Consider the following 26,716-nt stretch of genomic DNA (forward strand, 5'->3'; position numbering starts at 1 on the left):
CATCAAGCTAGTTGCATTTAAAGTCGTAATTACAAATTTTATTAATGATCTCCATATGTTGGCACATGTTTAGCACAGCGTGTTTCATACGACCAAGTCAACATCATCGACGATAATAGACAGCGTATTCTGTTCTATCATAAATATTTGTATTTTCATATCACACAAATAAAGTACATTTAGGTACAATATACTAATATAAATAAATAAATAAGCAGTGATTGTATGAAATACAGATAAGAAGATGACGTCCAAATCAAGAAGGGTTTCAGTCTTTCGAGTGTTTTTCCCTCTACTCTTAAGTCAGGAAATCGCGCCGAGTCTGTCAGGACGGGTTCCAGGGAGCCTCATGACGGAAGTCAACACAGCATCATTAGATTTCTTTTAGTCAAATGCAGTCCAATATGATTGCTACTATTGCTCCTCTTGAATATGACAAGCTGTACCAGGCATTACAGGTCTTAGCAAAATGAGTACTTGTTTACCATCTCTACAAAACCGGTGTCGTACCAGTGGAAGAATTGTTAAGAGTTAAGTTAAACTAACTTCACGTCAAAGCAATGAAAGTGTTTGCTGGGTAACTAGAGTCTCAGAAGTCACAGACATGAGTTGTCCAACAGACATTGTTCCTGGGGGCTACCAGCTGTGGTCGATAATATCTTTAAAGGAACGGAGGGAGCCAGTACTCTAAGCTAGTTTCAGTGCAAGCTGTAGGAATGATGAACCTTAATGTGAAACTGAAAAACAATATTTGTAACTCATATTATTATCTTCAGATATTGGTGGTACTGATAAGCGAGAGCAGCTCCCAGGAATTAGGCTGTGAGGCAGATGGCCAGAAACTATCACTGTAGTCGGAGGAGCTTTCTCGAGAGGTGATTTCATCGTTTGTCACTCAGTTTTGCTGTTACCTTTTGCCTACTTCCTCATATCTCTCCAGAAGCTGGTAAACAGCATTTGTTGTCCTAACAGACTAGGTCGAAGAAACCTGCAGCTTAAGATTGGACAGGGCCTTCTTTTTCAACGAGGATGTTTTAATGACTGCCGATGGTAACAAATCCACGATTGTGAAATTCGTGTGTAAATTGTCCTTTTTAGGCGAGACCTGCGCATGTTATCATTCGCATTTTTTGTGGAAACACTCGAGGCTGCGCTGGAATATTTTCATGTAACAGTCGAGGGTCTCATCGCTGGGCAGGAACGAGCAGGCATCGGCGTCGGTGTAGGATCGACCGAAGCTGCGACGCCGGTTGAGATAGGTGTACATGAAGCCGATCGCAGGAATGCTGATGCCTAGCAGCATCAGAGGCACCAGGAGCGCGTACATGGAGCTGCGGCTCTTCTGCGAGAACATCCCGTCCTCCTTATGCAACGGCTCGACCAGCTCCAGAACCTCCTTTTGCACTTCGAGCATTTCCTGGTCTGGAGCATAACTGTAGTGCGGCTTCTGGTAGTATTCGCCCGAAGGCGAGTAATGTTGTCTGTAGTAAGGTGTCTTCCTGGCGAAGCTAGGCGTGTAACCCACATCGACGGGCCTCGACGCATACTGGTACCGCTGGAAGCCTCCGGGGAAATGGTCGTCGGACGCTATTTCGTACTTAGGAGACACGACACTTTGTTGCAGCAGTTGTGTCGGCGCGTACTGCGAGTCGTACTTGAGTGGGCCGGCTGGCTGTCGCAGCGACTGGGGGGAGGACAGCAGAGGGCTGTACTTGGCCGACACGGCGGGCTGACGCAGCAGTTGCCCCGTCGACAGCAACCCGTCGTACTTTGGCGGCAGTGCCACCTGGCGCAGTGGCTGTGAGCTGGCCAACAGAGAGTCGTACTTGACCGACCCTGTAGCCTGCCGTACGAGCTGTGGGTGAGACTGAGGCAGCCGAGGGTGCTGCGGAAGTTGGGTATGTAGCTGCGCTGGTTCCGTATGTATCTGCGGCGAGGACTGCAGAGACTGGTAGCGCAGCTGTCCAGGCAGGGGATGCAGCTTTGCCTGTTGGCCCTGCTGAGGTCCTGGTCGGTATACGGGCCGCGCCTGTTGCGCGTGCACCGCTACGCCTAGCGCCAGCCACACGACGACCGTACCTGAAACATAATAGTGACCCATATCGTCGTTGCCACCAGAAATTTGCATCTACATCTACATAAATGTTACAGTGCAGGCGGATAATACATCGTTCCAGTATTATCGGTTTTCTCTTCGGTTCCATTCGGGAACTGAACGAAGGAAATATGACTGTCTACGTGCATTTACACGTGCTATAATCTCTCTTGTTTATTCTCATGATCTCGTCGCGAGGTATACGATGGTAGCATGAACCGTGGACCTTGCCGTTGGTGGGGAGGCTTGCGTGCCTCAACGATACAGATAGCCGTACCGTAGGTGCTACCACAAAGGAGGGGTATCTGTTGAGAGGCCAGACAAACATGTGGTTCCTGAAGAGGGGCAGCAGCCTTTCAGAAGTTGCAGGGGCAACAGTCTGGATGATTGACTGATCGGGCCTTGTAACACTAACCAAAATGACCTTGCTGTTCTGGTACTGCGAACAGCTGAAAGCAAGGGGAACCTACAGCCGTAATTTTTCCCGAGGGCATGCAGCTTTACTGTATGATTACATGATGATGGCGTCCTCTTGGGGAAAATATTCCGGAGGTAAAATAGACCCCCATTCGGATCTCCGGGCGGGCACTACTCAAGAGGACGTCATTATCAGGAGAAAGAAAAATGGCGTTCTACGGATCGGAGCGTGGAATGTCAGGTCCCTTAATCGCGCAGGTAGGTTAGAAAATTTGAAAAGGGAAGTGGATAGGTTAAAGTTAGATATAGTGTGAATTAGTGAAGTTCGGTGGCAGGAGGAACAAGACTTCTGGTAAGGTGACTACAGGGTTATAAATACAAAATCAAATAGGGGTAATGCAGGAGTAGGTTTAATAATGAATAACAAAATAGGAGTACGGGTAAGCTACTACAAACAGCATAGTGAACGCATTATTGTGACCAAGATAGACACGAAGCCCATGCCTGCTACAGTAGTACAAGTTTATATGCCAACTAGCTCTGTAGATGACAAAGAAATTGATGAAATGTATGATGAGATAAAAGAAATTATTCAGATAGTGAAGGTAGACGAAAATTTAATAGTCATGGGTGACTGGAAGTCAAGAGTAGGAAAAGGAAGAGAAGGAAACATAGTAGGTGAATATGAATTGGGGCTAAGAAATGAAAGAGGAAGCCGCCTGGTAGAATTTTGCGCAGAGCATAACTTAATCATAGCTAACCCTTGGTTCAAGAATCATGAAAGAAGGTTGTATATATGGAAGAACCCTGGAGATACTAAAAGGTATCAGATAGATTACATAATGGTAAGACAGAGATTTAAGAACCAGGTTTTAAATTGTAAGACATTTCCAGGGGCAGATGTGGACTCTGACCACAATCTATTGGTTATGAACTGTAGATTAAAACTGAAGAAACTGCAAAAAGGTGGGAATTTAAGGAGATGGGACCTGGATAAACTGAAAGAACCAGAGGTTGTACAGAGTTTCAGGGAGAGCATAAGGGAACAATTGACACGAATGGGGGAAAGAAATATAGTAGAAGAAGAATAGGTAGCATTGAGGGATGAAATAGTGAAGGGAGCATAGGATCAAATAGGTAAAAAGACGAGGGCTACTAAAAACCCTTGGGTAACGGAAGAAATATTGAATTTAATTGTTGAAAGGAGAAAATATAAAAATGCAGTAAATGAAGCAGGCAAAAAGGAATACAAACGTCTCAAAAATGATATCGACAGGAAGTGCAAAATGGCTAAGCAGGGATGGCTAGAGGACAAATGTAAGGATGTAGAGGCTTATCTCACTAGGGGTAAGATAGATACAGCCTACATGAAAATTAAAGAGACCTTTGGAGAAAGGAGAACCACTTGCATGAATATCAAGAGCTTTGATGGAAACCCACTTCTAAGCAAAGAAGGGAAAGCAGAAAGGTGGAAGGAGTATATAGAGGGTCTATACAAGGGCGATGTCCTTGAGGACAATATTATGGAAATGGAAGAGAATGTAGATGAAGATGAAATGGGAGATATGATACTGCGTGAAGAGTTTGACAGAGCACTGAAAGACCTGAGTCGAAACAAGGCCCCCGGAGTAGACAACATTCCATTAGAACTACTGACAGCCTTGGGAGAGCCAGTCCTGACAAAACTCTACCATCTGGTGAGCAAGATGTATGAGACAGGTGAAATACCCTCAGACTTCAAGAAGAATATAATAATTCCAATCCCAAAGAAAGCAGGTGTTGACAGATGTGAAAATTACCGAACTATCAGTTTAATAAGTCACAGCTGCAAAATACTAACGCGAATTATTTACAGATGAATGGAAAAACTGATAGAAGCCGACTTCGGGGAAGATCAGTTTGAATTCCGTAGAAATATTGGAACACGTGAGGCAATACTGACCCTACGACTTATCTTAGAAGAAAGATTAAGGAAAGGCAAACCTACGTTTCTAGCATTTGTAGACTTAGAGAAAGCTTTTGACAATGTTGATTGGAATACTCTCTTTCAAATTCTGAAGGTGGCAGGGGTAAAATATAGAGAGCGAAATGCTATTTACAATTTGTACAGAAAGCAAATGGTAGTTATAAGAGTCGAGGGGTATGAAAGGGAAGCAGTAGTTGGGAAGGGAATGAGACAGGGTTGTAGCCTATCCCCGATGTTATTAAATCTGTATATTGAGCAAGCAATAAAGGAAACAAAAGAAATGTTCGGAGTAGGTATTAAAATCCACGGAGAACAAATAAAAACTTTGAGGTTCGCCGATGACATTGTAATTCTGTCAGAGACACCAAAGGACTAGGAAGAGCAGTTTAGCGGAATGGACAGTGTCTTGAAAGGAGGATATACGATGAACATCAACAAAAGCAAAACAAGGATAATGGAATGTAGTCGAAGTAAGTCGGGTGATGCTGAGGGAATTAGATTAGGAAATGAGACACTTAAAGTAGTAAAAGAGTTTTGCTATTTGGGGAGCAAAATAACTGATGATGGTCGAAGTAGAGAGGATATAAAATGTAGACTGGCAATGGCAAGGAAAGCGTTTCTGAAGAAGAAAAATTTGTTAACATCGAGTATAGATTTAATTGTCAGTTTAGACAAGAAGAGAGTAGAAGCTTTCGAAATGTGGTGCTACAGAAGAATGCTGAAGATTAGATGGGTAGATCACATAACTAATGAGGAGGTATTGAATAGAATTGGGGAGAGGAGGAGCTTGTGGCACAACTTGACTAGAAGAAGGGATCGGTTGGTTGGACATGTTCGAAGACATCGAGGGATCACCAATTTAGTATTGGAGGGCAGCGTGGAGGGTAAAAATCGTAGAGGGAGACCAAGAGATGAATACACTAAGCAGGTTCAGGAGGGTGTAGGCTGCAGTAGGCACTGAGAGATGAAGAAGGATAGAGTAGCATGGAGAGCTGCATCAAACCAGTCTCAGGACTGAAGACCACAACAACAACAGCAGGATAGTGGCCACACGGACTTCATCGAATACAGATCGTCTGAATTTACTCAACAGTTTCGTGTGAACAGCGTCGTCTTTTTTCCAAGGATCCCCAAATATTTGAATTCCCCGAAGATTTACATTACTTTCACACGGGATGCACACCTCTGTAGCTGAGTGGCGGCGACGCGGTAGCTCAGTGTATTCGGCCAGAGGGTTAGCTGCCCTCTGTAATAAAAAAACTGAGTGAATGAACCAGCGATGAACTAGAACAGGTGTCATGGGACGTCCGGCCCGAACAAATGCAACGAACAATGACGAACAAAATGAGATCAACAAAAAAAGAAAAGGAAAGTGGTCAGCGCGGCTGACTACCATGCTGAGGGCCCGCGTTCGATTACCGGCACAGCCACGCAATGGTACGTGCTGTACTCATCTTCTTGAGGCCGCCTCAGGAGCTAGTCGATTGATTACTACCGCCGGACGCTGTGGCCGAGCGGTTCGAGGCACTTCAGTCCGGAATCACGCGGCTGCTACGGTCGCAGGTTCAAATCCTGCCTCGGGGATGGATGTGTGTGATGTCCTTAGGTTAGTTAGGTTTAATTAGTTCTCTAGGGGACTGATGACCTCAGATGTTAAGTCCCATAGTGCTTATAGCCATTCGAACCATTTTGATTACTACCGGTTCCAAGGCGAAGAAATCCGACAACGGCGGTGTGTTGACCACAAGCCCCTCCGTACCGCATTCAGTGGCAGAGGGTGACAAAACGATCGGTCAGAAATTTACCCTTTTCCACACAGGCTGTGCCGACATGTTACGATCGTAGCAGCGTCTCTGAATTATATCGATATGTGTTTTCATGCCTTCCTGGTAACAGTGGAACAGTGCTCTAGAATCAGTCACATTAGCGTCCTATATGCATTTTCGTCTACTGGTGCTTCCAACAATTTTAAGACTTATATTCGCCTTCCATGACAATGATTTTACGAGATCGTCCAATCTGATATTGCTTCTCAGCAGTACCCGTAAATCCCGTAAATATTTACACGGGGTGAGGAGCTCAAGATTTTCACCACTGATCTGGTAACCAAATACTACTGGGTTCTTTCTCTCTTTTATGGGCCCTATTATCTTATATTTATTCAAGTCTAAAGACAGCTGTCACCCGTTGCACCAACTGAATATGTTGTCCAAGTCTTTCTGCATTTCATTATGATCGTCCAACGATGATACTTTCCTACGTACATCGTCAGCGAACAATCAAATAGTGTTGCCGATGGTTTCCGATAAAACGTTTTGTTACTGAGATCATTACAGTTTCTATAATATTTACCTGGGGTAGACGCAAAGACGCAATGTTATTTTGGCACCCTTTGTTACCGTCGGTCAGAAAAGCCCTGTAACAGCTAAAATGCACTTGGCGAGGCTGCTTCACTACCAGTCACGTAACTTGGTTCTGTTTATGGTTTTATGGCAACGCCTCTTAGTCAACAATGGTTTACAGTTGCTGTTTGGTAACCTGTTGCACTCCTCGATTGAAAGCTTCCAATAGCACTGGTAACTGTTAGGATCTCCTCTCGCCTAAGGGAATATAGGTGAGTAATTTACTGGGTGCCTAACCCCCGCCCCTCTCAAAGACAACCTCTAAAGTTGCAACAAGTTCTTTAGATGAATATTGCATTTAAATGTGTTAGTATTTTGTTTAGCAGTAATTCTGGAGACACAATTAAAAAAAGAGTAACAGCGCTATAACAGCAAATTAACAAAATTTCAAGACTGTAGAAAGGGAAGAAACGATTATAACAAATTTGAATGGTTCTCGGCGTCGCATTTCTGCCAATTTTATTTTCGCATCTGCATCACTAGTAACAATATGGATACGAAATCTGAACTGAAATTTTTCAGGAGGGCACTAACGAGGACGTTTGATAATTTATAGTGACCTGCCTTATTCTCGCAACGAAGGGGCGTCAGATGTCTAACAGCCCTCTACAATTGTCAAACAGATTACTGCTGTGATGAAAGAGCCAGCTAGAAAACGATTTATGAAAGAACTAACCGAAGGATGTCCATGAGGCACTATTTGCTTTCCTATCTTTTAGTACGTTTTCATTGTCTTTGAGCAGTTGCTGGGGGAACGAGCCAAGCGAGAAGCAAGAGGATGCACTGCTTACACAGACGATCTAATACTGAGGCTAGCGGGATATTCAAGACGCAAATTAGAAGACAACTGCTAACACATTCTACAAAGGCTGCAAGCACAGCGTACAGAGAATAAACTGGGAATAACCACATACAAGACAGTTTACTTGGTGCTTAAAAGGAAGCTGTCAATAAGCAGAAGTCTACAATAAAACGAAGTTAAGAGCAGATAAAAGACAAGAACTCAACAGGTATCTGGAGTTGCTGTTAGACCAGAGATAAAGATTCCCCTCCTACATCCAACATGTCTGCCAAAAAGGACTTTACATAAAGAACAAACTAGCGAATATGGGGCAGATAGGTTAGGACTCCAATTACAGAGTATCAGAATATACTACGAGTCATTCTGGTAGCTATTACAGGTTACAGAACTATCAAAATGGTTCAAATGGCTCTGAGCACTATGCGACTTAACTTCTGAGGTCATCAGTCGCCTAGAACTTAGAACTAATTAAACCTAAATAACCTAAGGACATCACACACATCCATGCCCGAGGCAGGATTCGAATCTGCGACCGTAGCGGTCGCTCGGCTCCAGACTGTAGCGCCTAGAACCGACAGAACTATCGTTTGGGTTCATAAACTGCAACTGGTGAAACTAGTATAAGACCTCTAACATTTGCAACAAAACGTGATTATTATTTTGTTTTACGTGCTTTTTGGAACACGTATTATGCTCGAGTATAATGACTTTTCTGGAGACTAGAAATCTACTCTGTAGGAATCAGCATGGGTTTCGGAAAAGACGGTCGTGTGAAACCCAGTTCGCGCTATTCGTCCACGAGACTCAGAGAGCTATAGACACGGGTTCACAGATAGATGCCGTGTTTCTTGACTTCCGCAAGGCGTTCGATACAGTTCCCCACAGTCGTTTAATGAACAAAGTAAGAGCATATGGACTATCAGCCCAATTGTGTGACTGGATTGAAGAGTTCCTAGATAACAGAACGCAGGATGTCATTCTCAATGGAGAGAAGTCTTCCGAAGTAAGAGTGATTTCAGGTGTGCCGCAGAGGAGTGTCATAGGACCGTTGCTATTCACAATATACATAAATGACCTTGTGGATGACATCGGAAGTTCACTGAGGCTTTTTGCAGATGATGCTGTGGTATATCGAGAGGTTGTAACAATGGAAAATTGTACGGGAATGCAGGAGGATCTGCAGCGAATTGACGTATGGTGCAGGGAATGGCAATTGAATCTCAATGTAGACAAGTGTAATGTGCTGCGAATACACAGAAAGATAGTTCCCTTATCATTTAGCTACAAAATAGCAGGTCAGCAACTGGAAGCAGTTAATTCCATAAATTATCTGGGAGTAGGCATCAGGAGTGATTTAAAATGGAATGATCATATAATGTTGCTCGTCGGTAAAGCAGATGCCAGACTGAGATTCATTGGAAGAATACTAAGGAAATGCAATCCGAAAACAAAGGAAGTAGGTTACAGTACGCTTGTTCGCCCACTGCTTGAATACTGCTCAACAGTGTGGGATCCGTACCAGATAGGATTGATAGAAGAGATGGAGAAGATCCAACGGAGAGCAGCGCGCTTCGTTACAGGATCATTTAGTAATCGCGAAAGCGTTACGGAGATGATAGATAAACTCCAGTGGAAGACTCTGCAGGAGAGACGCTCAGTAGCTCGGTAAGGGCTTTTGTTAAAGTTTCGAGAACATACCTTCACCGAAGAGTCAAGCAGTATATTGCTCCCTCCTACGTATATCTCGCGAAGAGACCATGAGTATAAAATCAGAGAGATTAGAGCCCACACAGAAGCATACCGACAATCCTTCTTTCCACGAACAATACGAGACTGGAATAGAAGGGAGAACCGATAGAGGTACTCAGGGTACCCTCCGCCACACACCTTCAGGTGGGTTGCGGGGTATGGATGTAGATGTAGATGTAGATATAGGACTATACGGGCTAGGATTCTACTGATTACCCTAGGAATCTGGCTACGTTCGAAAAAAAGGTGCAGCATACTGGTTGTAGAAGGGAGAGGTTCAAAGTGCGAAGAAAAACCTAGGGCGTCCTGTGACAACTAAACAAGAAACTGAATCACTGCTCCTGCAGGAACGGTAGCATTCTCGGGACACAACAACAACAACAACAACAACAGCAACAGAAGACGTGTTCATAGTTTCTTCCTAAACGTTAAGGACTTGCTTGGATTGAGACACATTGAGGCCTTGACTGGACACGGACCAAACCTGAAAAGAATAAACCAAAGACCTTGCAGTTCATGGAAGTCATATGAGTGTGACTGAAGTAGCACCGGATCATATGGTGCAGGGGTGCAATAGTGACAGACAACGATAGGAATTTCTCCCAGAGCACAAGTCCCTATAAACTGAGAGAAGAAAAGCTGCGAAATAAATTTAACGAAATAACAAATAAAGGAGTTAGGAATCCAGCAGGAAGAAAGAGGAGTTGGAGCTGCCATAATAGAAACCCGGGCAACAGCCTTGTAGGAACAAGTCACAGCAAGATGAACAAAAGCGTGGGACGACGAAGCAGTGGTGAAACAGCTACAGAGTTGACGTAATAATAAAGGAACACTAACACGAAGAGGTCGTGGCATGAAAAGTTCTGGGAACAAGGTTCTTCTGACCAGCTGCAACGAGGACTACTCATGGAAAGTCATAGAGCTGCGGTCACAGTGACCCTGAGCTGCCTGTGTAGGCATGATAGGTGGGACGTGTCCTGGAGTGCTACGCACAGAACCTGAAGAAAAGGGGAGCCCACACCAGCAACATCACGATAAGCAAGGACATCAGCCCGTCGGTGCATGACTGTCTGCTGAATTGCACTTTTCAAGTGCACGTGCGTACAAGATAATGCGTAGAGACCAAAAAAATTCTGAAAAAGGGCTTTAGTTTTTCTTAAAATGATGGTGGTCGTTTAATAGTGGAAGTGCTACTAGTTTTATTTTTTCTATTTGCTTTAATTTACTTACTTGTTTATATTTTTAATAATATTTTTCTTTGATTTAAAAACATGCTAGCTGACAAATCTGGCATTGCCCGGGTATTGAAATGATGAACCGTGTTTGTAGCGAAGTATCGAAAAAACATTGAACCCATTGAAACTATGTAACCGTAGTACAAAGAAATATGCATAATGTACAAATGTATAGGTACAGTATCAAAACTAAGAAACTTTGGCTTTGCTGAGATATTCATCACATAATGGGTATTAAATGATTAAACTGTCATTCCATTCGGAATTTATGTCCATCATCAACTCCAGTATATGGCGTGCCCTCCACAGGCTTGAATACGCTCTTGCATTCATTGTGACATGGAAGCCAAAATCCTCCGAAAGTCATTCTGGGGAATTTCTTGCTACGCCTCAAACACATCGTGTATCAGTTCACGTAGATTCCTGTCTGCAGACTGGTATGAATCCATATATGTTCTTATTGCATCTCAGGCTACACTCCACACAACCTTCAGAAAAGAGTTTCTAACACTTATATTTATATTAGACGTTAGCAAATTCCTCTTTACCAGATATGCTTCCCTTGCTATTAACAGTCTGCATTTTATATCCTCTATTTCGGCCATCATCAGTTATTTTACTGCCGAAGCTGCAAAACGTATCTATTCCTTTTAGTCTGTCATTTCCTAACCTGATATTCGCAGCACCGACTGATTTATATAAAGTACATTCCATTACCTTCGTTTTACTTTCGTCGATGCTCATCTTATAAACTCTTTCCAAGAGACTATCCATTCCGTTCAACTGCTGTTCCAAGTTCTTCACCCTTTTTGATAGAATTACAATGTCATCGCAAACGTCAGAGTTCTTATTGCTTCTACCTGAATTTTTATTCATTTTCCAATTTCCTCCTTGGTTTCCTTTACTGTTTGCTCTATGCACAGATTAAATAACATTGAGGGTAGGATACAAATCTGTCTCACTCCTTTCGCCACTGTGACTTCCCTTTCGTGTCCTTTCTCAAAGACGCTCTCTGTATTTTGTCCCTACTATTTTCACCATTTCAAAGAGTGCAGTCCTGTCAACACTGTCAAAAGTTTTATCTAAACCTATAAAGCTTACGAACGCAGTTTGCCTTTACATTTCTCGGGAACCCAAACTTACCTTCCCTGAGGTGGACACCTACGAGTTTTTCCATTCTTTTGTAAATAATTCATGTCAATATTTTGACACTATCGCTTATTAAATTAACGGTTCGGTAGTATTTACACCTGTCAGCAATTGGCATCTTTGGAATTGGGATTATTGGATTCTTCCTGAAATCTGTTGGGGTTTCGCCCGGTTAATATATTTGTCATGCGTGGCTCTCCCAAACATCTCACTAATTCTGAGGGAATATCGTCTACTGGTCCTGATTTTTATGAGGTTTGTCAAATTCTTTTCGCAGTATTATGGCTCTCGTTTCTCCATAGGTGTCATTAATTTTCAAATAGGTGGGCTCTATCTTTCCCCTAGTTATGCATGCTCCTACAGTCTTGCATTTGTCCTCCAGTCATTTCTACTTAGCCATTTTGCAACTTCTGTCAGTCTCAGTTTTTAGACGTCTGTTTTCTGTTTCGCCAGCTTCATTAGTTGCAGTTTTATATTTTTTCCATTCGTCATTAAATTCAGTATCTCCTGTGCTATCCAGGGATTTCTGCTAGGCCATGTCCTTTTACGTATGTGACCTTCTGCGTCCTTCCCAGTTTCATCTCTGAGAGCTATCCTTTCGTCCTCTATTGTATTCCTTCCTCCTGTTTTGGCCCACCGTTGCCTCATGCTCCCCTGAAACTCCCAACAAACTCAGGGTCCTGCAACGTATCCACGTCTCATCTCCTTAATATCCTACCTTTTTGCAATATCTTCGGTTTTAATCTGCAGCTTATAACCAATAAATTATGGTAAGAATTCACACCGGCCTCTGGAAATGTCTTACAGTTTAAAACCTGATTTCGAAATCTCTGTCTTACCATACTACAATCAGTCTGACACTTTTCGGTATCTCCAGGTCTCTTCCACATATACAACCTTCTTTTATGATTGTTAAACCAAGTGTTTCGTGCAAAAGTCGACTAGGCGGCTTCGTCTTGCATTCCTTTCCCCCAGTCCACATTCTCTTAAAACTTTTACTTCTCTCTTTTTTTCCTACTATCGAATTACGGTCACCCTTCACAATTAACATTTGAACTTCATTAACTATCTGAATAATTTCCTTCGTCTTTCAGTATAATCTTTGTATCTCATCATCTGCGGAGCTAGATGGCATGTAAACTTGTACTGCTGTGGCGAATGTTAGCATCGTGTCTATCTCGTCTAGGATGTTGCGTTCACTAACCTGCTCGTAGTTGCGCAGCGGCAATTCTACTTCCTAATCCATATTAAGCTATTCCTGAGTCACCCCTATTTGGTTTTGTGCTGATACCCTGTACTGACCTTACTAGAAGTCCTACTTTTCACTAACTTCAGCCTACCCATTTCCCTTTCTAAATTCTCTAACCTCCCTACCCGATTAAGAGCACTGAGTTTCAACGTTCCGACCCGTAGAATGTCAGTTTTGTGTTTCTTGATGGTGGCTGCAGTTTCCCCTTGCTTCCAGCCGTTCGCAGTACCAGCATAAGAAGTCCATGGTGGCTAATGTCACAAGGCCAGCTCTGCCAATCGCCCCTGCAATTACAGAGAAGGCTGCTGCCCCTCTTCAGGAACCATGGGTTAGTCTGGTCTGTCTACATATACCCCTCCGTTCTGGGAGTGCCTACGTTACGGCTATATCGTTGAGGCATGCAAGCCACCCAACTTCGGCAAAGGTCCTTGGTTCATGGGACCTGTTGGACAGGTATGGATCTCGAAAAGCACTGCTTCCTGCGATTTTTCACCAGGTCATCTACGGACATGTTGCGTCGATCTGGCCACCGCAAACAGAAGCGGGACTCACCGATAAATAACACAGATGCCACTCAGTGTCCTAGTTGAGCCTGGCCCACCACTGTGGAAGTCTCTGTTGTCTGAGTTGTCGTGTCGGCGGTAGACGAAGCATGGCAACTTTATGTCCACGAATCAGCATGGTTTTAGCAAGCATCGGTCGTGCGAAAATCAGCTTGCCCTTTTCTCACAAGACCTTGTGGGTAACATCAGAACTTCACTGAGGCTTTTTGCGGATGATGCGGTTGTAACAATGGAAAATGGTACTGAAGTGCAGGAGGATCCGCAACGAATTGACGCATGGTGTAGGGAATGGCAACTGAATCTCAATGTAGACAAGTGTAATGTGCTGCGAATACACAGAAAGAAAGATCCTTTATCATTTAGCTACAATATAGATCAACAACTGGAAGCAGTTAATTCCATAAATTATCTGGGAGTAGGCATTAGGAGTGATTTAAAATGGAAGGATCATGTAAAATTAATCGTCGGTAAAGCAGATGCCAGACTGAGATTCATTGGAAGACTCCTAAGGAAATGCAATCCGAAAACAAAGGAAGTAGGTTACAGTACACTTGTTCGCCCACTGCTTGAATACTGCTCACTGGTGTGGGATCCGTACCAGATAGGGTTGATAGAAGAGATGGAGAAGATCCAACGGAGAGCAGCGCGCTTCGTTACAGGATCATTTAGTAATCGCGAAAGTGTTACGGAGATGATAGATAGACTCCAGTGGAAGACTCTGCAGGAGAGATGCTCAGTAGGTCGGTACGGGCTTTTGTTGAAGATTCGAGAATATATCTTCACCGAGGAGTCAAGCAGTATATTGCTCCCTCTTACGTATATCTCGCGAAGAGATCATGGGGATAAAATCAGGGAGATTAGAGCCCACACAGAGGCATACCGACAATCTTTCTTTCCACGAACTATACGAGACTGGAAGAGGAGGGGGAACCGATAGAGGTACTCAAGATACCCTCCGCCACACACCGTCAGGTGGCTTACGGAGTATAGATGTAGATGTAGATATACTGAGAACCATGGATGAAGGGCAACATGCAGATTTCATACTTCCAGATTTCCAGAAAGCATTTAACATGGTGCCCAGGTACGAGCATATGGAGTAAGTTCACAGATATGTCAGTGGGCGAAGACTTCTTAAATAATAGAACACAGTATGTTGTCCTCGACGGCGTTGATCCAAGACGAAGATATCGCAGGGAGTGCCCCAGGGAAGTGTGATAGGATCGCTGTTGTTCTCTGTATACATGAATGATTTGGCGGACAGGGTGGGCAGCAATCTGCAGTTATTTGTTGATGAGGCTGTGGTGTACGGTACCGTATCGAAGTTGGTGACTGTAGGAAGATACAAGACGACTTAGACAAAATTTCCAGTTGGTGTGATGAATGCCAGCTAGCCCTAAATGTTGAAAAACTTAAGTTAATGCGGATGAGTAGGAAGAACAAACCTGTAATGTTCGGATACAGTATCACTAGTGTCCTGCTTGACACAATCAAGCCGTTTAAACAGACAGGCGTAACATTGCAAAGCAGTATGAGGTGGAACGAGCATGTGAAAACTGTGATGGGGAAGGCAAATGGTCGATTTCGGTTTATTGGGAGAATTTTAGGGAAGAGCGGATCACTTGTAAAAGAGACCGCATATACGACGATGGCACGAACTATTCTTGAGCACTGTTCGAGTGTTTGGGTCCCGTACCATGCCGGACTGAAGGAAGACATCGGAGCAGTTCAGAGGTGGGCTGCTAGATTTGTTACCGGCAGGTTCGAACAACTCGTACATGTTACGTAGATGCTTTGGGATCTCAAATGGGAATCCTTGGAGGGAAGGCGATGTTATTTTCGAGAAATACTATTGAGAAAACTTAGAGAACCGGCGTTTGAAGCTGACTGTTGAACGATTCTACTGCCGCCAAAATACATCACGCGTAAGAACCATGAAGGTAAGATACGAGAAATTAGGGCTCATGCGGACCTTTCATAACGATCTTTCTAGAATCTGAGAAGCTCATCTGCAGAAACCAGAACGGTTTTAGGAAACAGCGGTCATGCGAGACGCAGTTGGTTCTCTTTGTGCATGATATAGAACAGGCTCTAGATACCGGCTCCCAGATTGATGCCATATTTCTCGACTTCCGAAAGGCGTTCGCCTCAGTTCCGCACTGTCGTTTGCTCCAAAAAGTGAGCCCTTACGATCTATCCGATGACATTTGCGTTTGGATAGAAAGTTTTCTAACAGACAGAGAGCAGTATGTCGTCCTGAATGGGGTGACTTCAACAGAAACAAGCGTATCTTCAGGTGTGCCCCAGGGCAGCGTAATAGGTCCGCTGCTTTTTACGATTTACATAAACGATCTAGTTGATGGTATTGACAGCGGCATTAGACTGTTTGTCGATGATGCTGTAGTCTACAGGAAAGTAGTATCACACGAAAGCTGTGACCAGATCAATGACGATTTGCAGAAAATAAATGCGTGGTGTAATGACTGGCAGTTATCTCTCAATATTAGTAAGAGTAGCATACTACTTACAATAAGGCGAAAATCTCCATTAATGTACGAGTACAAAATAAATGCCCAGTCTTTGGAAGCGGTAACATCGGGTCAAGTATTTGGGTGTGACTATTCGGAATGATCTCAAATGAAATGATCAGATTACACAAGTAACGGGTAAGGCAAACTCTAGATTGCGGTTTATTGGTAGAATACTGAAGCGATGCAGTCCTTCAACAAAGGAAATTGCTTACAATACTTTAGTTCGTCCAGTCTTAGAGTATTGTTCGTCTGTATGGGACCCTTACCAGTTGGGTCTGATTCAAGAGATTGAGAAGGCACATAGAAGAGTGGCAAGATTCGTGATTGGTACATTTAGCCATCGCGAGAGCGTTACAAATCTCATAGAAAGTTTGAAGTGGGACTCAGTTGCAGATAGACGAAGCGCTAAACGGAAGGGGCTGCTCACTAAATTCCGAAATCAGATCTTCGCCGAGGATGTAGAGCATATATTATTACCACCAACTTTGAAATCGCCTGATGATCACCATTAAAAGATAAGGGAAATCAGAGCTCGTACTTAGGCGTTGAGACAGTCGTTTTTCCCTCGCGCGATCCGCGGGTTGAACAGAGGGTTGTCGGGGGGGGGGGGGGGGGGGGGGGAGGAATATGACTTTGGCGCGAATTGTGTTCTGAGCCACACACCGTTTGGTGGCTAGCGGAGTATATATGTAGATGTAGGCGTACAGACAGTCGTTTCTCCCTCGCTCTATTTGCGAGTGGAACAGGAGGGGAAATGACAAGTGGTGGTAGAGGGTAGCCTCCGCCACGCAGCGTACTGTGGCTTGTGGAGTATCGATTTAGATGTAGATGCTATTACAGTGTACACGGATTCAAAAGGCGCTGGCCACAGCACAAATGAACAGTTACTCAATGTGACGGAAAGATATCAGGTGCATTATACAGGGTGTCTCTACTAAGAATCGTTAGGCGCATTTTCTCTGGTCTTTCGGCACATATTTGCCATTTTGTATTTTCTGTGTGTAACTGAGTCAGATAAACCAATACTGCTCATCGCGCCTTTCATGCGACGCCCAGCGTTACTGGAAAGCGTCGGTTTGTTCCTCATTACAGACAAAATGGTTTTTAAAATTGAATTTTAGAGGCACATTCGACGGGGTGGTCTCCAATTACTCTATTGCAATATTAGTTTTACCGATATGTAGTAGCCAGTGGCCGGCCGTTGTGGCCGAGCGGTTCTAGGCGCTACGGTCTGGAACCGCGCGACCGCTACGGTCGCAGGTTCGAATCCTGCCTCGGGCATGGATGTGTGTGATGTCCTTAGGTTAGTTAGGTTTAAGTAGTTTTAAGTTCTAGGGAACTGATGACCTTAGAAGTTAAGTGCTCCCATAGTGCTCAGAGCCATTTGAACCATTTGAACCGATATGTAGTAACAGGGACAGTAAAAACGAGGGAAACGAGTTCAAATTGTTCAAATGGCTCTGAGCACTATGGGACTCAACATCTTAGGTCATAAGTCCCCTAGAACTTAGAACTACTTAAACCTAACTAACCTAAGGACATCACACACACCCATACCCGAGGCAGGATTCGAACCTGCGACCGTAGCAGTCCCGAGGGATAACGAGTATGTTACTTAAACAGGAGGAATAACGAATAGTTTACTCCAGCAACGACAGCGCCGCCCTGGCCCGCGCTGACTGCTATCGCCCTGCAGAAGTGTGCTGCTCGAAATCTGCTAGAGTACCGGTTATTCATCTCGTTTTATCGTCCCTGTAAACACATGTCGATAAAACGAATATCGTACTAGACTAATCTGGTAGCGCTCTATCGAATAGCCATGTAAAAATTGTTCAAATGTGTGTGAATTCCTAAGGGACCAATCTTCTGAGGTCATCAGTCCCTAGACTTACACACTACTTAAACTAACTTATACTAAGAACAACACACACACACACACACACACACACACACACACACACACACACACACACACCCATGCCCGAGGAAGGATTCGAAACTCCGGCGGGAGGGGCCGCGCAGTCCGTGACATGGAGCCTCAAGTAAAATTCCAATTTAAAAATAATTTTGGCTGAAGTGGGAAACAATCTCAGGCATTCCGTCGATAATAATAATAAAGACGTGTGACGAGGGCCTCCCGTCGGGTAGACCGCTCTCCTGGTGCAAGTCTTTCGATGACGCCACTTCGGCGACTTGCGCGTCGATGGGGATGAAATGACGATGATTAGGACAACACAACACCCAGTCCCTGAGCGGAGAAAATCTCCGACCCAGCCGGGAATCGAACCCGGGCCTTAGGATTGACAGTTTGTCGCGCTGACCACTCAGCTCCTGGGGCAGACATTCCGTCAATGCTAGGCGTCGTATGAAAGATGTGATGAACAGAGAACCCGGGCCTTAGGATTGACAGTTTGTCGCGCTGACCACTCAGCTCCTGGGGGCGGACATTCCGTCAATGCTAGGCGTCGTATGAAAGATGTGATGAACAGAGAACCCGGGCCTTAGGATTGACAGTTTGTCGCACTGACCACTCAGCTCCTGGGGGCAGACATTCCGTCAATGCTAGGCGTCGTATGAAAGATGTGATGAACAGAGAACCCGGGCCTTAGGATTGACAGTTTGTCGCGCTGACCACTCAGCTCCTGGGGGCGGACATTCCGTCAATGCTAGGCGTCGTATGAAAGATGTGATGAACAGAGAACCCGGGCCTTAGGATTGACAGTTTGTCGCGCTGACCACTCAGCTCCTGGGGGCAGACATTCCGTCAATGCTAGGCGTCGTATGAAAGATGTGATGAACAGAGAACCCGGGCCTTAGGATTGACAGTTTGTCGCGCTGACCACTCAGCTCCTGGGGGCAGACATTCCGTCAATGCTAGGCGTCGTATGAAAGATGTGATGAACAGAGAACCCGGGCCTTAGGATTGACAGTTTGTCGCACTGACCACTCAGCTCCTGGGGGCAGACATTCCGTCAATGCTAGGCGTCGTATGAAAGATGTGATGAACAGAGAACCCGGGCCTTAGGATTGACAGTTTGTCGCGCTGACCACTCAGCTCCTGGGGGCAGACATTCCGTCAATGCTAGGCGTCGTATGAAAGACGTGATGAACAGAGAACCCGGGCCTTAGGGTTGACAGTTTGTCGCGCTGACCACTCAGCTCCTGGGGGCAGACATTCCGTCAATGCTAGGCGTCGTATGAAAGATGTGATGAACAGAGAACCCGGGCCTTAGGATTGACAGTTTGTCGCGCTGACCACTCAGCTCCTGGGGGCAGACATTCCGTCAATGCTAGGCGTCGTATGAAAGATGTGATGAACAGAGAACCCGGGCCTTAGGATTGACAGTTTGTCGCGCTGACCACTCAGCTCCTGGGGGCAGACATTCCGTCAATGCTAGGCGTCGTATGAAAGATGTGATGAACAGAGAACCCGGGCCTTAGGATTGACAGTTTGTCGCGCTGACCACTCAGCTCCTGGGGGCAGACATTCCGTCAATGCTAGGCGTCGTATGAAAGATGTGATGAACAGAGAACCCGGGCCTTAGGATTGACAGTTTGTCGCGCTGACCACTCAGCTCCTGGGGGCAGACATTCCGTCAATGCTAGGCGTCGTATGAAAGATGTGATGAACAGAGAACCCGGGCCTTAGGATTGACAGTTTGTCGCGCTGACCACTCAGCTCCTGGGGGCGGACATTCCGTCAATGCTAGGCGTCGTATGAAAGATGTGATGAACAGAGTTTGTTTGGGCCGACACCAGCTACACATGGCAAAAAACAACATTGCAAATATTTGCGGGAACACCAGAGAAAATGCTCCTGACGACCCATATTGGTGACATCCGGCATAAATTTTCCGGGAGGGGTGGTGTATACGCTTCCTGGGCAAGACCCCTACTCCCAAATAATTATAAGAATTAGGAAGTCCCTCACGGACGCATATGACTGTGGTGAATTAAGTCTCCAGAAGTGTGGGAATGGAAGATACAGAGATTTTCATATTGTCGATCTTGAGCAATACATAAAGATTCGGAAACTGGCTGAAATTGATCAGATGTCTACATCCCACAAGGAACTGCAGCGGTATGCATTAAGGCGTGACTAGCGGCATGTAGGAGCTGTGGCAGAGGAACCTGAATATACTGGCAACGCTAATGGCTTGGATGTGACAGGAATGTCAATGGGATATCAAAAGCTTTAGTGGCGTCGTCGACGACATCTGTGAAGGACATCTCAAGAACAACTGTATTGCCATACCAGCACATTCAAAGAGAATATCAGTTGTATCAAATGACGAGCAATGAGTGCTTTAGTAGGAGCAGGCCAGAGGTCGGACTGACAGATAAAAGCCTTCCGTTTCCTGTAGTCGGTAGATTCCGAGGGTCAAGGATGATGGGCATGCTGCATCTACAGCCGGGAAACTGTGCAGTTCAATTAGTGGAGCCTGTTGGAAACTCCGAATTTCTTCGCGGAGTCCTAAAATTTTCTACTGTATCAGTGACACCTGATCAAGAAGTGTACCTGACAAGTATATCTCTAATACGTACACTATCATTATCATGTTCCTACTTTTGGTTTGCTTCTTTACATAGATTGGTTGTCATTAGTTCAAAAATGGTTCAAATGGCTCTGAGCACTTTGGGACTTAACTACTGTGGTCATCAGTCCCCTAGAACTTAGAACTACTTAAACCTAACTAACCTAAGGACATCACACACATCCATGCCCGAGGCAGGATTCGAACCTGCGACCGTAGCAGTCGCGCGGTTCCGGACTGAGCGCCTTAACCGCGAGACCACCGCGGCCGGCTGGTTGTCATTAGTCTGATATCATGACAGATTTATATATAAATGTAAAGCGTTGAGTGGACTTATTGTAGTTATCTAGTTACATGTTCCATAGGTCATTTGAACGATTCTTTAATCGAAATGATGTAGAACGGATCAGTTTACAAGATATATATGCATGGTCAGTGTTAACATTGATGATCACATTATTGTTTTAGTCTTTGTTTATAAATAACTCATTTGCTACTAGTAACGATTTTCTTTATTTTAGCCGGCCGGTGTGACCGAGCGGTTCTAGGCGCTTCAGTTCAGAACCGCGCTGCTGCTACGGTCGTAGGTTCGAATCCTGCCACAGGCATGGATGTGTGTGCTGTCCTTAGGTTAGTTAGGTTTAAGTAGTTCTAAGTTCTAGGGGACTGATGACCTAAGAAGTTAAGTCCCATAGTGCTCAGAGCCATTTTTGAAAGGCAAAACCTACGTTTCTAGGACTCGTAGACTTAGAGAAAGCTTTTGTCAATGTTGACTGGAATACTCTATTTCAAATTCTGAAGGTGGCAGGGGTAAAATACAGGGAGCGAAAGGCTATTTACAATTTGTACAGAAACCAGATGGCAGTTATAAGAGTCGAGGGGCATGAAAGGGAAGCAGTGGTTGGGAAGGGAGTGAGACAGCGTAGTAGCCTCTCCCCGATGTTATTCAAACTGTATATTGAGCAAGCAGTAATGGAAACAAAAGAAAAATTCGGAGTAGGAATTAAAATCTATGGAGAAGAAATAAAAATTTTGAGATATGCTGATGACGTAATTCTGTCAGAGACAGCAAAGGACCTTGAAGAGCAGTTGAACGGAATGGACAGTATCTTGAAAGGAGCATATAAGATGAACATCAACAAAAGCAAAACGAGGATAATGGAATGTAATCTAATTGAGTCGGGTGATGCTGAGGAAATTAGATTAGGAAATGAGACACTTAAAGTTGAAGATGAGTTTTGCTATCTGGAGAGAAAATTAACTGATGATGGCCGAAGTAGAGATAATATAAAATGTAGACTGGCAATGGCAAGGAAAGCGCTTCTGAGGAAGAGAAATTTGTGAACATCGAGTGTAGATTTAAGTGACAGGAAGTAGTTTCTGAACGTATTTGTATGGAGTGCAGCCATGTATGAAAGTGAAACATGGACAATAAATAGTTTAGACATGAAGAGAATAGAAGATTTCGAAATGTGATGCTATAGAAGAATGCTGAAGATTGGATGTGTAGATCACATAACTAATGAGGAGGTACTGAATAGAATTGGGGAGAAGAGAAATCTGTGGCACAACTTGACTAGAAGGAGGGATCGGTTGGTAGGACATTTTGAAAAAGGAAATGGCTCTGAGCACTATGGTACTTTACATCTGAGGTCATCAGTCCCCTAGAACTTAGAACTACTTAAACCTAACTAACCTAAGGACATCACACACATCCATGCCCGAGGCAGGATTAGAACCTGCGACCATAGCGGTCGCGCGGTTCCAGACTGAAGCGCCTAGAACCGCTCGGCCACAACGGCCGGCGGAAGGACATTTTATGAGGCATCACGTTATCACGAATTTAGTATTGGAGGGCAGCGTGGAGGTTGCCATTGCCAGTCTACATTTTATATTCTCTCTACTTCGACCATCATCAATTATTTTGCTCCCCAAATAGCAAAACTCATCTACTACTTTAAATGTCTCATTGCCTAATCCAGTTCCCTGATATAATTCAAATACATTCCATTATCCTCGTTTTGCTTTTGTTGATGTTGATCTTATATCCTCCTTTCAAGCACTGTCTATTCCTAATGTCATCGGCAAACCTCAAAGTTTTTATATCTTCTCCATGGATTTTACTTCCTAGTTTTTTGTTTTTTTTGTTTTCTTTACTGCTTGTTCAATATACAGACTGAATAACATCGGGGATAGGCTTCAACCCTGTCTCACTCCCTTCCCAACCACTGCTTCCCTTTCACGCCCCTCGACTCTTATAACTACCATCTGGTTTCTGTACAATTTGTGAATAGCCTTTCGCTCCATGTATTTGACCCCTGCCACCTTCAGAATTTGAAAGAGAGTATTCTAGTCAACATTGTCAAAAGCTTTCTCTAAGTCTACAAATGCTAGAAACGTAGGTTTGCCTTTCCTTAATCTATGTCCTAAGATTATTCGTCAGTACCGCCTCACGTGTTCCAACATTTCTATGGAATCCAAACTGATCTTCCCCGAGGTCGGCTTCTACCAGTTTTTCCATTCCTCTTTTAAAGGATTCGTGTTAGTATTTTACGAACGTAACTTATTAAACTGATAGTTCGGTAATTTTCACACCTGTCAACACCTGCTTTCTTTGGGATTGAATAATTATGTTGTTCTTAAGGGCTTAGGGTATTCGCCTGTCTCATACATCTTGCTCACCAGATGGTAGAGTTATATCACGGCTGGCTCTCCCGAAGTTAGCAGTAGTTCTAGTGGAATGTTGTCTACTTCCGGGGCCTTGTTTCGACTTAGGTCTTTCAGTGCTCTGCAAAATTCTTCACTCAGTATCATATCTGCCATTTCACTTTATCTACGTCCTGTTCCATTTCCATAATATTGCCCTCAAGTACATCATCCTTGTATAGACCCTCTATATACTCCTTCCACCTTTCTGCTTTCCCCTCTTTGCTTGGAACTGGGGTTCCATCTGAGCTCTTGGTATTCATACAAGTGCTTCTCTTTTCTCCTAAGGTCTCTTTAATTTTCCGGTAGGCAGTATCTACCTTACCCCTAGTAATATATGCCTCTACATCCTTACATATGTCCTCTAGCCATCCCTGCTTAGTCATTTTGCACGTCCTGTCGATCTCATTTTTTAGACGTTTTTATTCCTTTTTGCCTTCTTCATTTACTGCATTTTCATACTTGTTTCTTTCATCATTTAAATTCAATATATCTTCTGTTACCCAAGGATTTCTACTATCCCTCGTCTTGTTACCTACTTGATCCTCTGCTGCCTTTACTATTTCATCTCTCAAAGCTACCCATTCTTCTGCAACTGTGTTTCTTTCCCCCGTTCTTGTCAATCGTTCCCTAATGCTCTCGCTGAAAATCTCTACAACCTCTGGTTCTTTCAGTTTATCCAGGTCCCATTTCCTTAAATTACCACCTTTTTTCAATTTCTTCAGTTTTAATCTACAGTTCATAACCAATAGATTGTGGTTAGAGTCCACATCTGCCCGTAGAAATATCTTTCAACTTAAAACTGGTTCCTAAATCTCTGTCTTACCATTCTATAATCTATCTGAAACCTTCCAGGGTCTCCAGGTCTCTTAAACGCATGCAGCCTACTTTCGTGATTCGTAAACCAAGTCTTAGCTATGATTAAGTTATGGTGTGTACAAAATTCTACCAGGCGGCTTCCTCTTTCATTCCTTACCTCGATTCCATATTCACCTACTACTTTTGCTTCTCTTCCTTTTCCTATTGTCGAATTCCAGTCACCCATGACTATTAAATTTTCGTCTCGCTTAACTACCTGAATAATTTCTTTTATCATACATTTCATCAATCTCTTTGTCATCTGCGGAGCTAGTTGGCATATAAACTTTTACTACTGTGGCAGGCGTGCGCTTCGTGTCTAACTTTGTTACAATAATGCGTTCACTATGCTGTTCGTAGTAGCTTACCCGCACTCCTATTTTTTTATTCATTATTAAACCTACTCCTGCAGTACCGTACTTTATTTTGTATTTATAACCCTGTATTCACATGACAGAAGTCTTGTTCCTTCTCCCACCGAACTTCACTAATTCCCCCTATATCTAACTTTAACCTATCCACTTCCCATTTAAATTTTCTAACCTTCCTGCCCGATTAAGGGATCTGACATTCCACGCTCCGATACGAAGAACGCCAGTTTTCTTTCTGCTGTTTACGACGTCCTCCTGAGTAGTCCCCGCCCGGAGATACGAATCGAGGACTATTTTACCTTCGGAATATTTTACCCAAGAGGACGCCATCATCATTTAACCACACAGTGAAGCAGCATGCCTCCGGGAAAAAATTACTGCTGTAGTTTCCCCTTGCTTTCAACTGTTCGCTGTACCGACAGAGCAAGGCCGTTTTGGTTATGTTACAGGGCCCTATCAGTCAATCATCCAGACTGTTGCCCCTGCAACTACTGAAAAGGCTGCTGCCCCTCTTCAGGGACCACGCGTTTGTCTGGTCTCTCAACAGATACCCCTGCGTTGTGCTTGCACGTGTGTTACGGTTATCTGTATTGCTGAGGCACGCAAGCCTTCCCACCAACGGGCAATGTCCATGGTTCATGGGGAGAGGGAAAATATCATATGATTCCTAAATATTGCAACAGAATATACTCGTATGTATTTATCTGAAGTTATCTCCTTCGTTATCAGCTGAAATACTATCGACGTTCTGACCAATCGTATGTAAGAACTCCGTAATCAAACACGATAAGAAAATACTGGTTTTGTAATCTTATCAAGTAAAATATAGCAGCGACTTTGGATATGGGCGCGAAGGTTCACGGTGGTGAAATGTTTGCCCGTAAGGCACGATTTTCGGTATGCTGCTATCCACTTACAATGGCCATCCGTATTGCAGAACAATGTATAAAAAGAGATCGCTTTTTGAAATTATTCCTACAATATTTCGTCAACATCGGACAATACTGCAGCACTCTTTGACAGATCCAGCTCCTTGTCTGCAAAAGCCATTTTCGTTAATTCTCAATAACTGCAGACTGAAATGGTCGCTATCTGTCTATAAGACTTGGTGTAGACGAGCTATTGCATTACTAAGTGAATAATAATGATTAAGGAAGATGAAAACGATGATAGTCATTGTTGTGTTGTGTTTTTGTTGTAGTGGTCTTCATTCCAGAGGCTGCTTTGTTACTCTACCCTGTGCAAGCATTTTCATCTCCTAGTAACTACTGCAACCTATATCCTTCTGAATCTGCTTACTGTATTCATCCCTTGGTCCACGATTTTTACCCCCCCCCCTTCCCCATGCTTCCCTCCATTACTAAATTGGTGATCCCTTGATGTCTCGGATTTGTCCTACCAACCGATCCATTCTTCTACTCAGGCTGTACCACAAATTTCCCTTTTCCCAAGTTCTACTCAGTACCTCCTCAATAGTTACGTGACTACCCATGTAATCTTCAGTATTCTTCTGAAGCACCACATATGAAAAGCATCTATTGTCTAGTTGTCTAAACTGTTTATCGTCCATGTTTCACTTCCATACATGGCTACAATCCATACAAATACTGTCAGAAACGACTTCATGACACTTTTATCTACACTCGATATTAACAAATTTCTCTTCTTCAGAAACGATTGTCTTGCCATGGCTAGTCTACATTTTATATCCACTCTACTTCGGCCAACATCAGTTATTTTGATTCCCAAATAGCAAAACTCATCTACTACTTTAAGTTTCTCGTTTCCTAATCTAATTCCCTCAACATCACTTGATTTAATTCCACTACTTTCCATTATTCTCGTTTTGCTTTTGTTGATGTTCATCTTATACCCTCCTTTCAAGAAACTGCCATTCAACTGTTGTTCCAAGTCGTTTGCTGTCTCTGACAGAATTACAATGTCATCGGTAAACCCCAAAGTTTTTATTTTTTCTCCCTGGACTGTAATTTCTACTCCAAATTTTTCTTTTGTTTCCTTTACTGCTTGCTCAATATACAGATTGAATAACGTCGGATACAGGTTACAACCCTGTCTCACACCCTTCTC

At 43.8% G+C, this 26,716-nt stretch overlaps 1 protein-coding gene across 1 annotated transcript in view; it reads right to left on the reverse strand.

Annotated features, from left to right (window-relative positions):
* Positions 1 to 219: 219 nt before the first annotated feature.
* Positions 220 to 26,716, reverse strand: part of LOC126184011 (uncharacterized) — a 142,749-nt gene continuing 116,252 nt past the window's right edge. The window contains exon 2 of the mRNA XM_049926364.1: positions 220 to 2,079. Coding sequence (XP_049782321.1) covers positions 1,118 to 2,079 — 962 coding nt within the window. The 3' untranslated portion in view covers positions 220 to 1,117. The remainder of the gene's footprint in view (positions 2,080 to 26,716) is intronic.

This window comes from Schistocerca cancellata, chromosome 4 (genome assembly GCF_023864275.1).
Source record: "Schistocerca cancellata isolate TAMUIC-IGC-003103 chromosome 4, iqSchCanc2.1, whole genome shotgun sequence".
Lineage (NCBI taxonomy): Eukaryota > Metazoa > Arthropoda > Insecta > Orthoptera > Acrididae > Schistocerca > Schistocerca cancellata.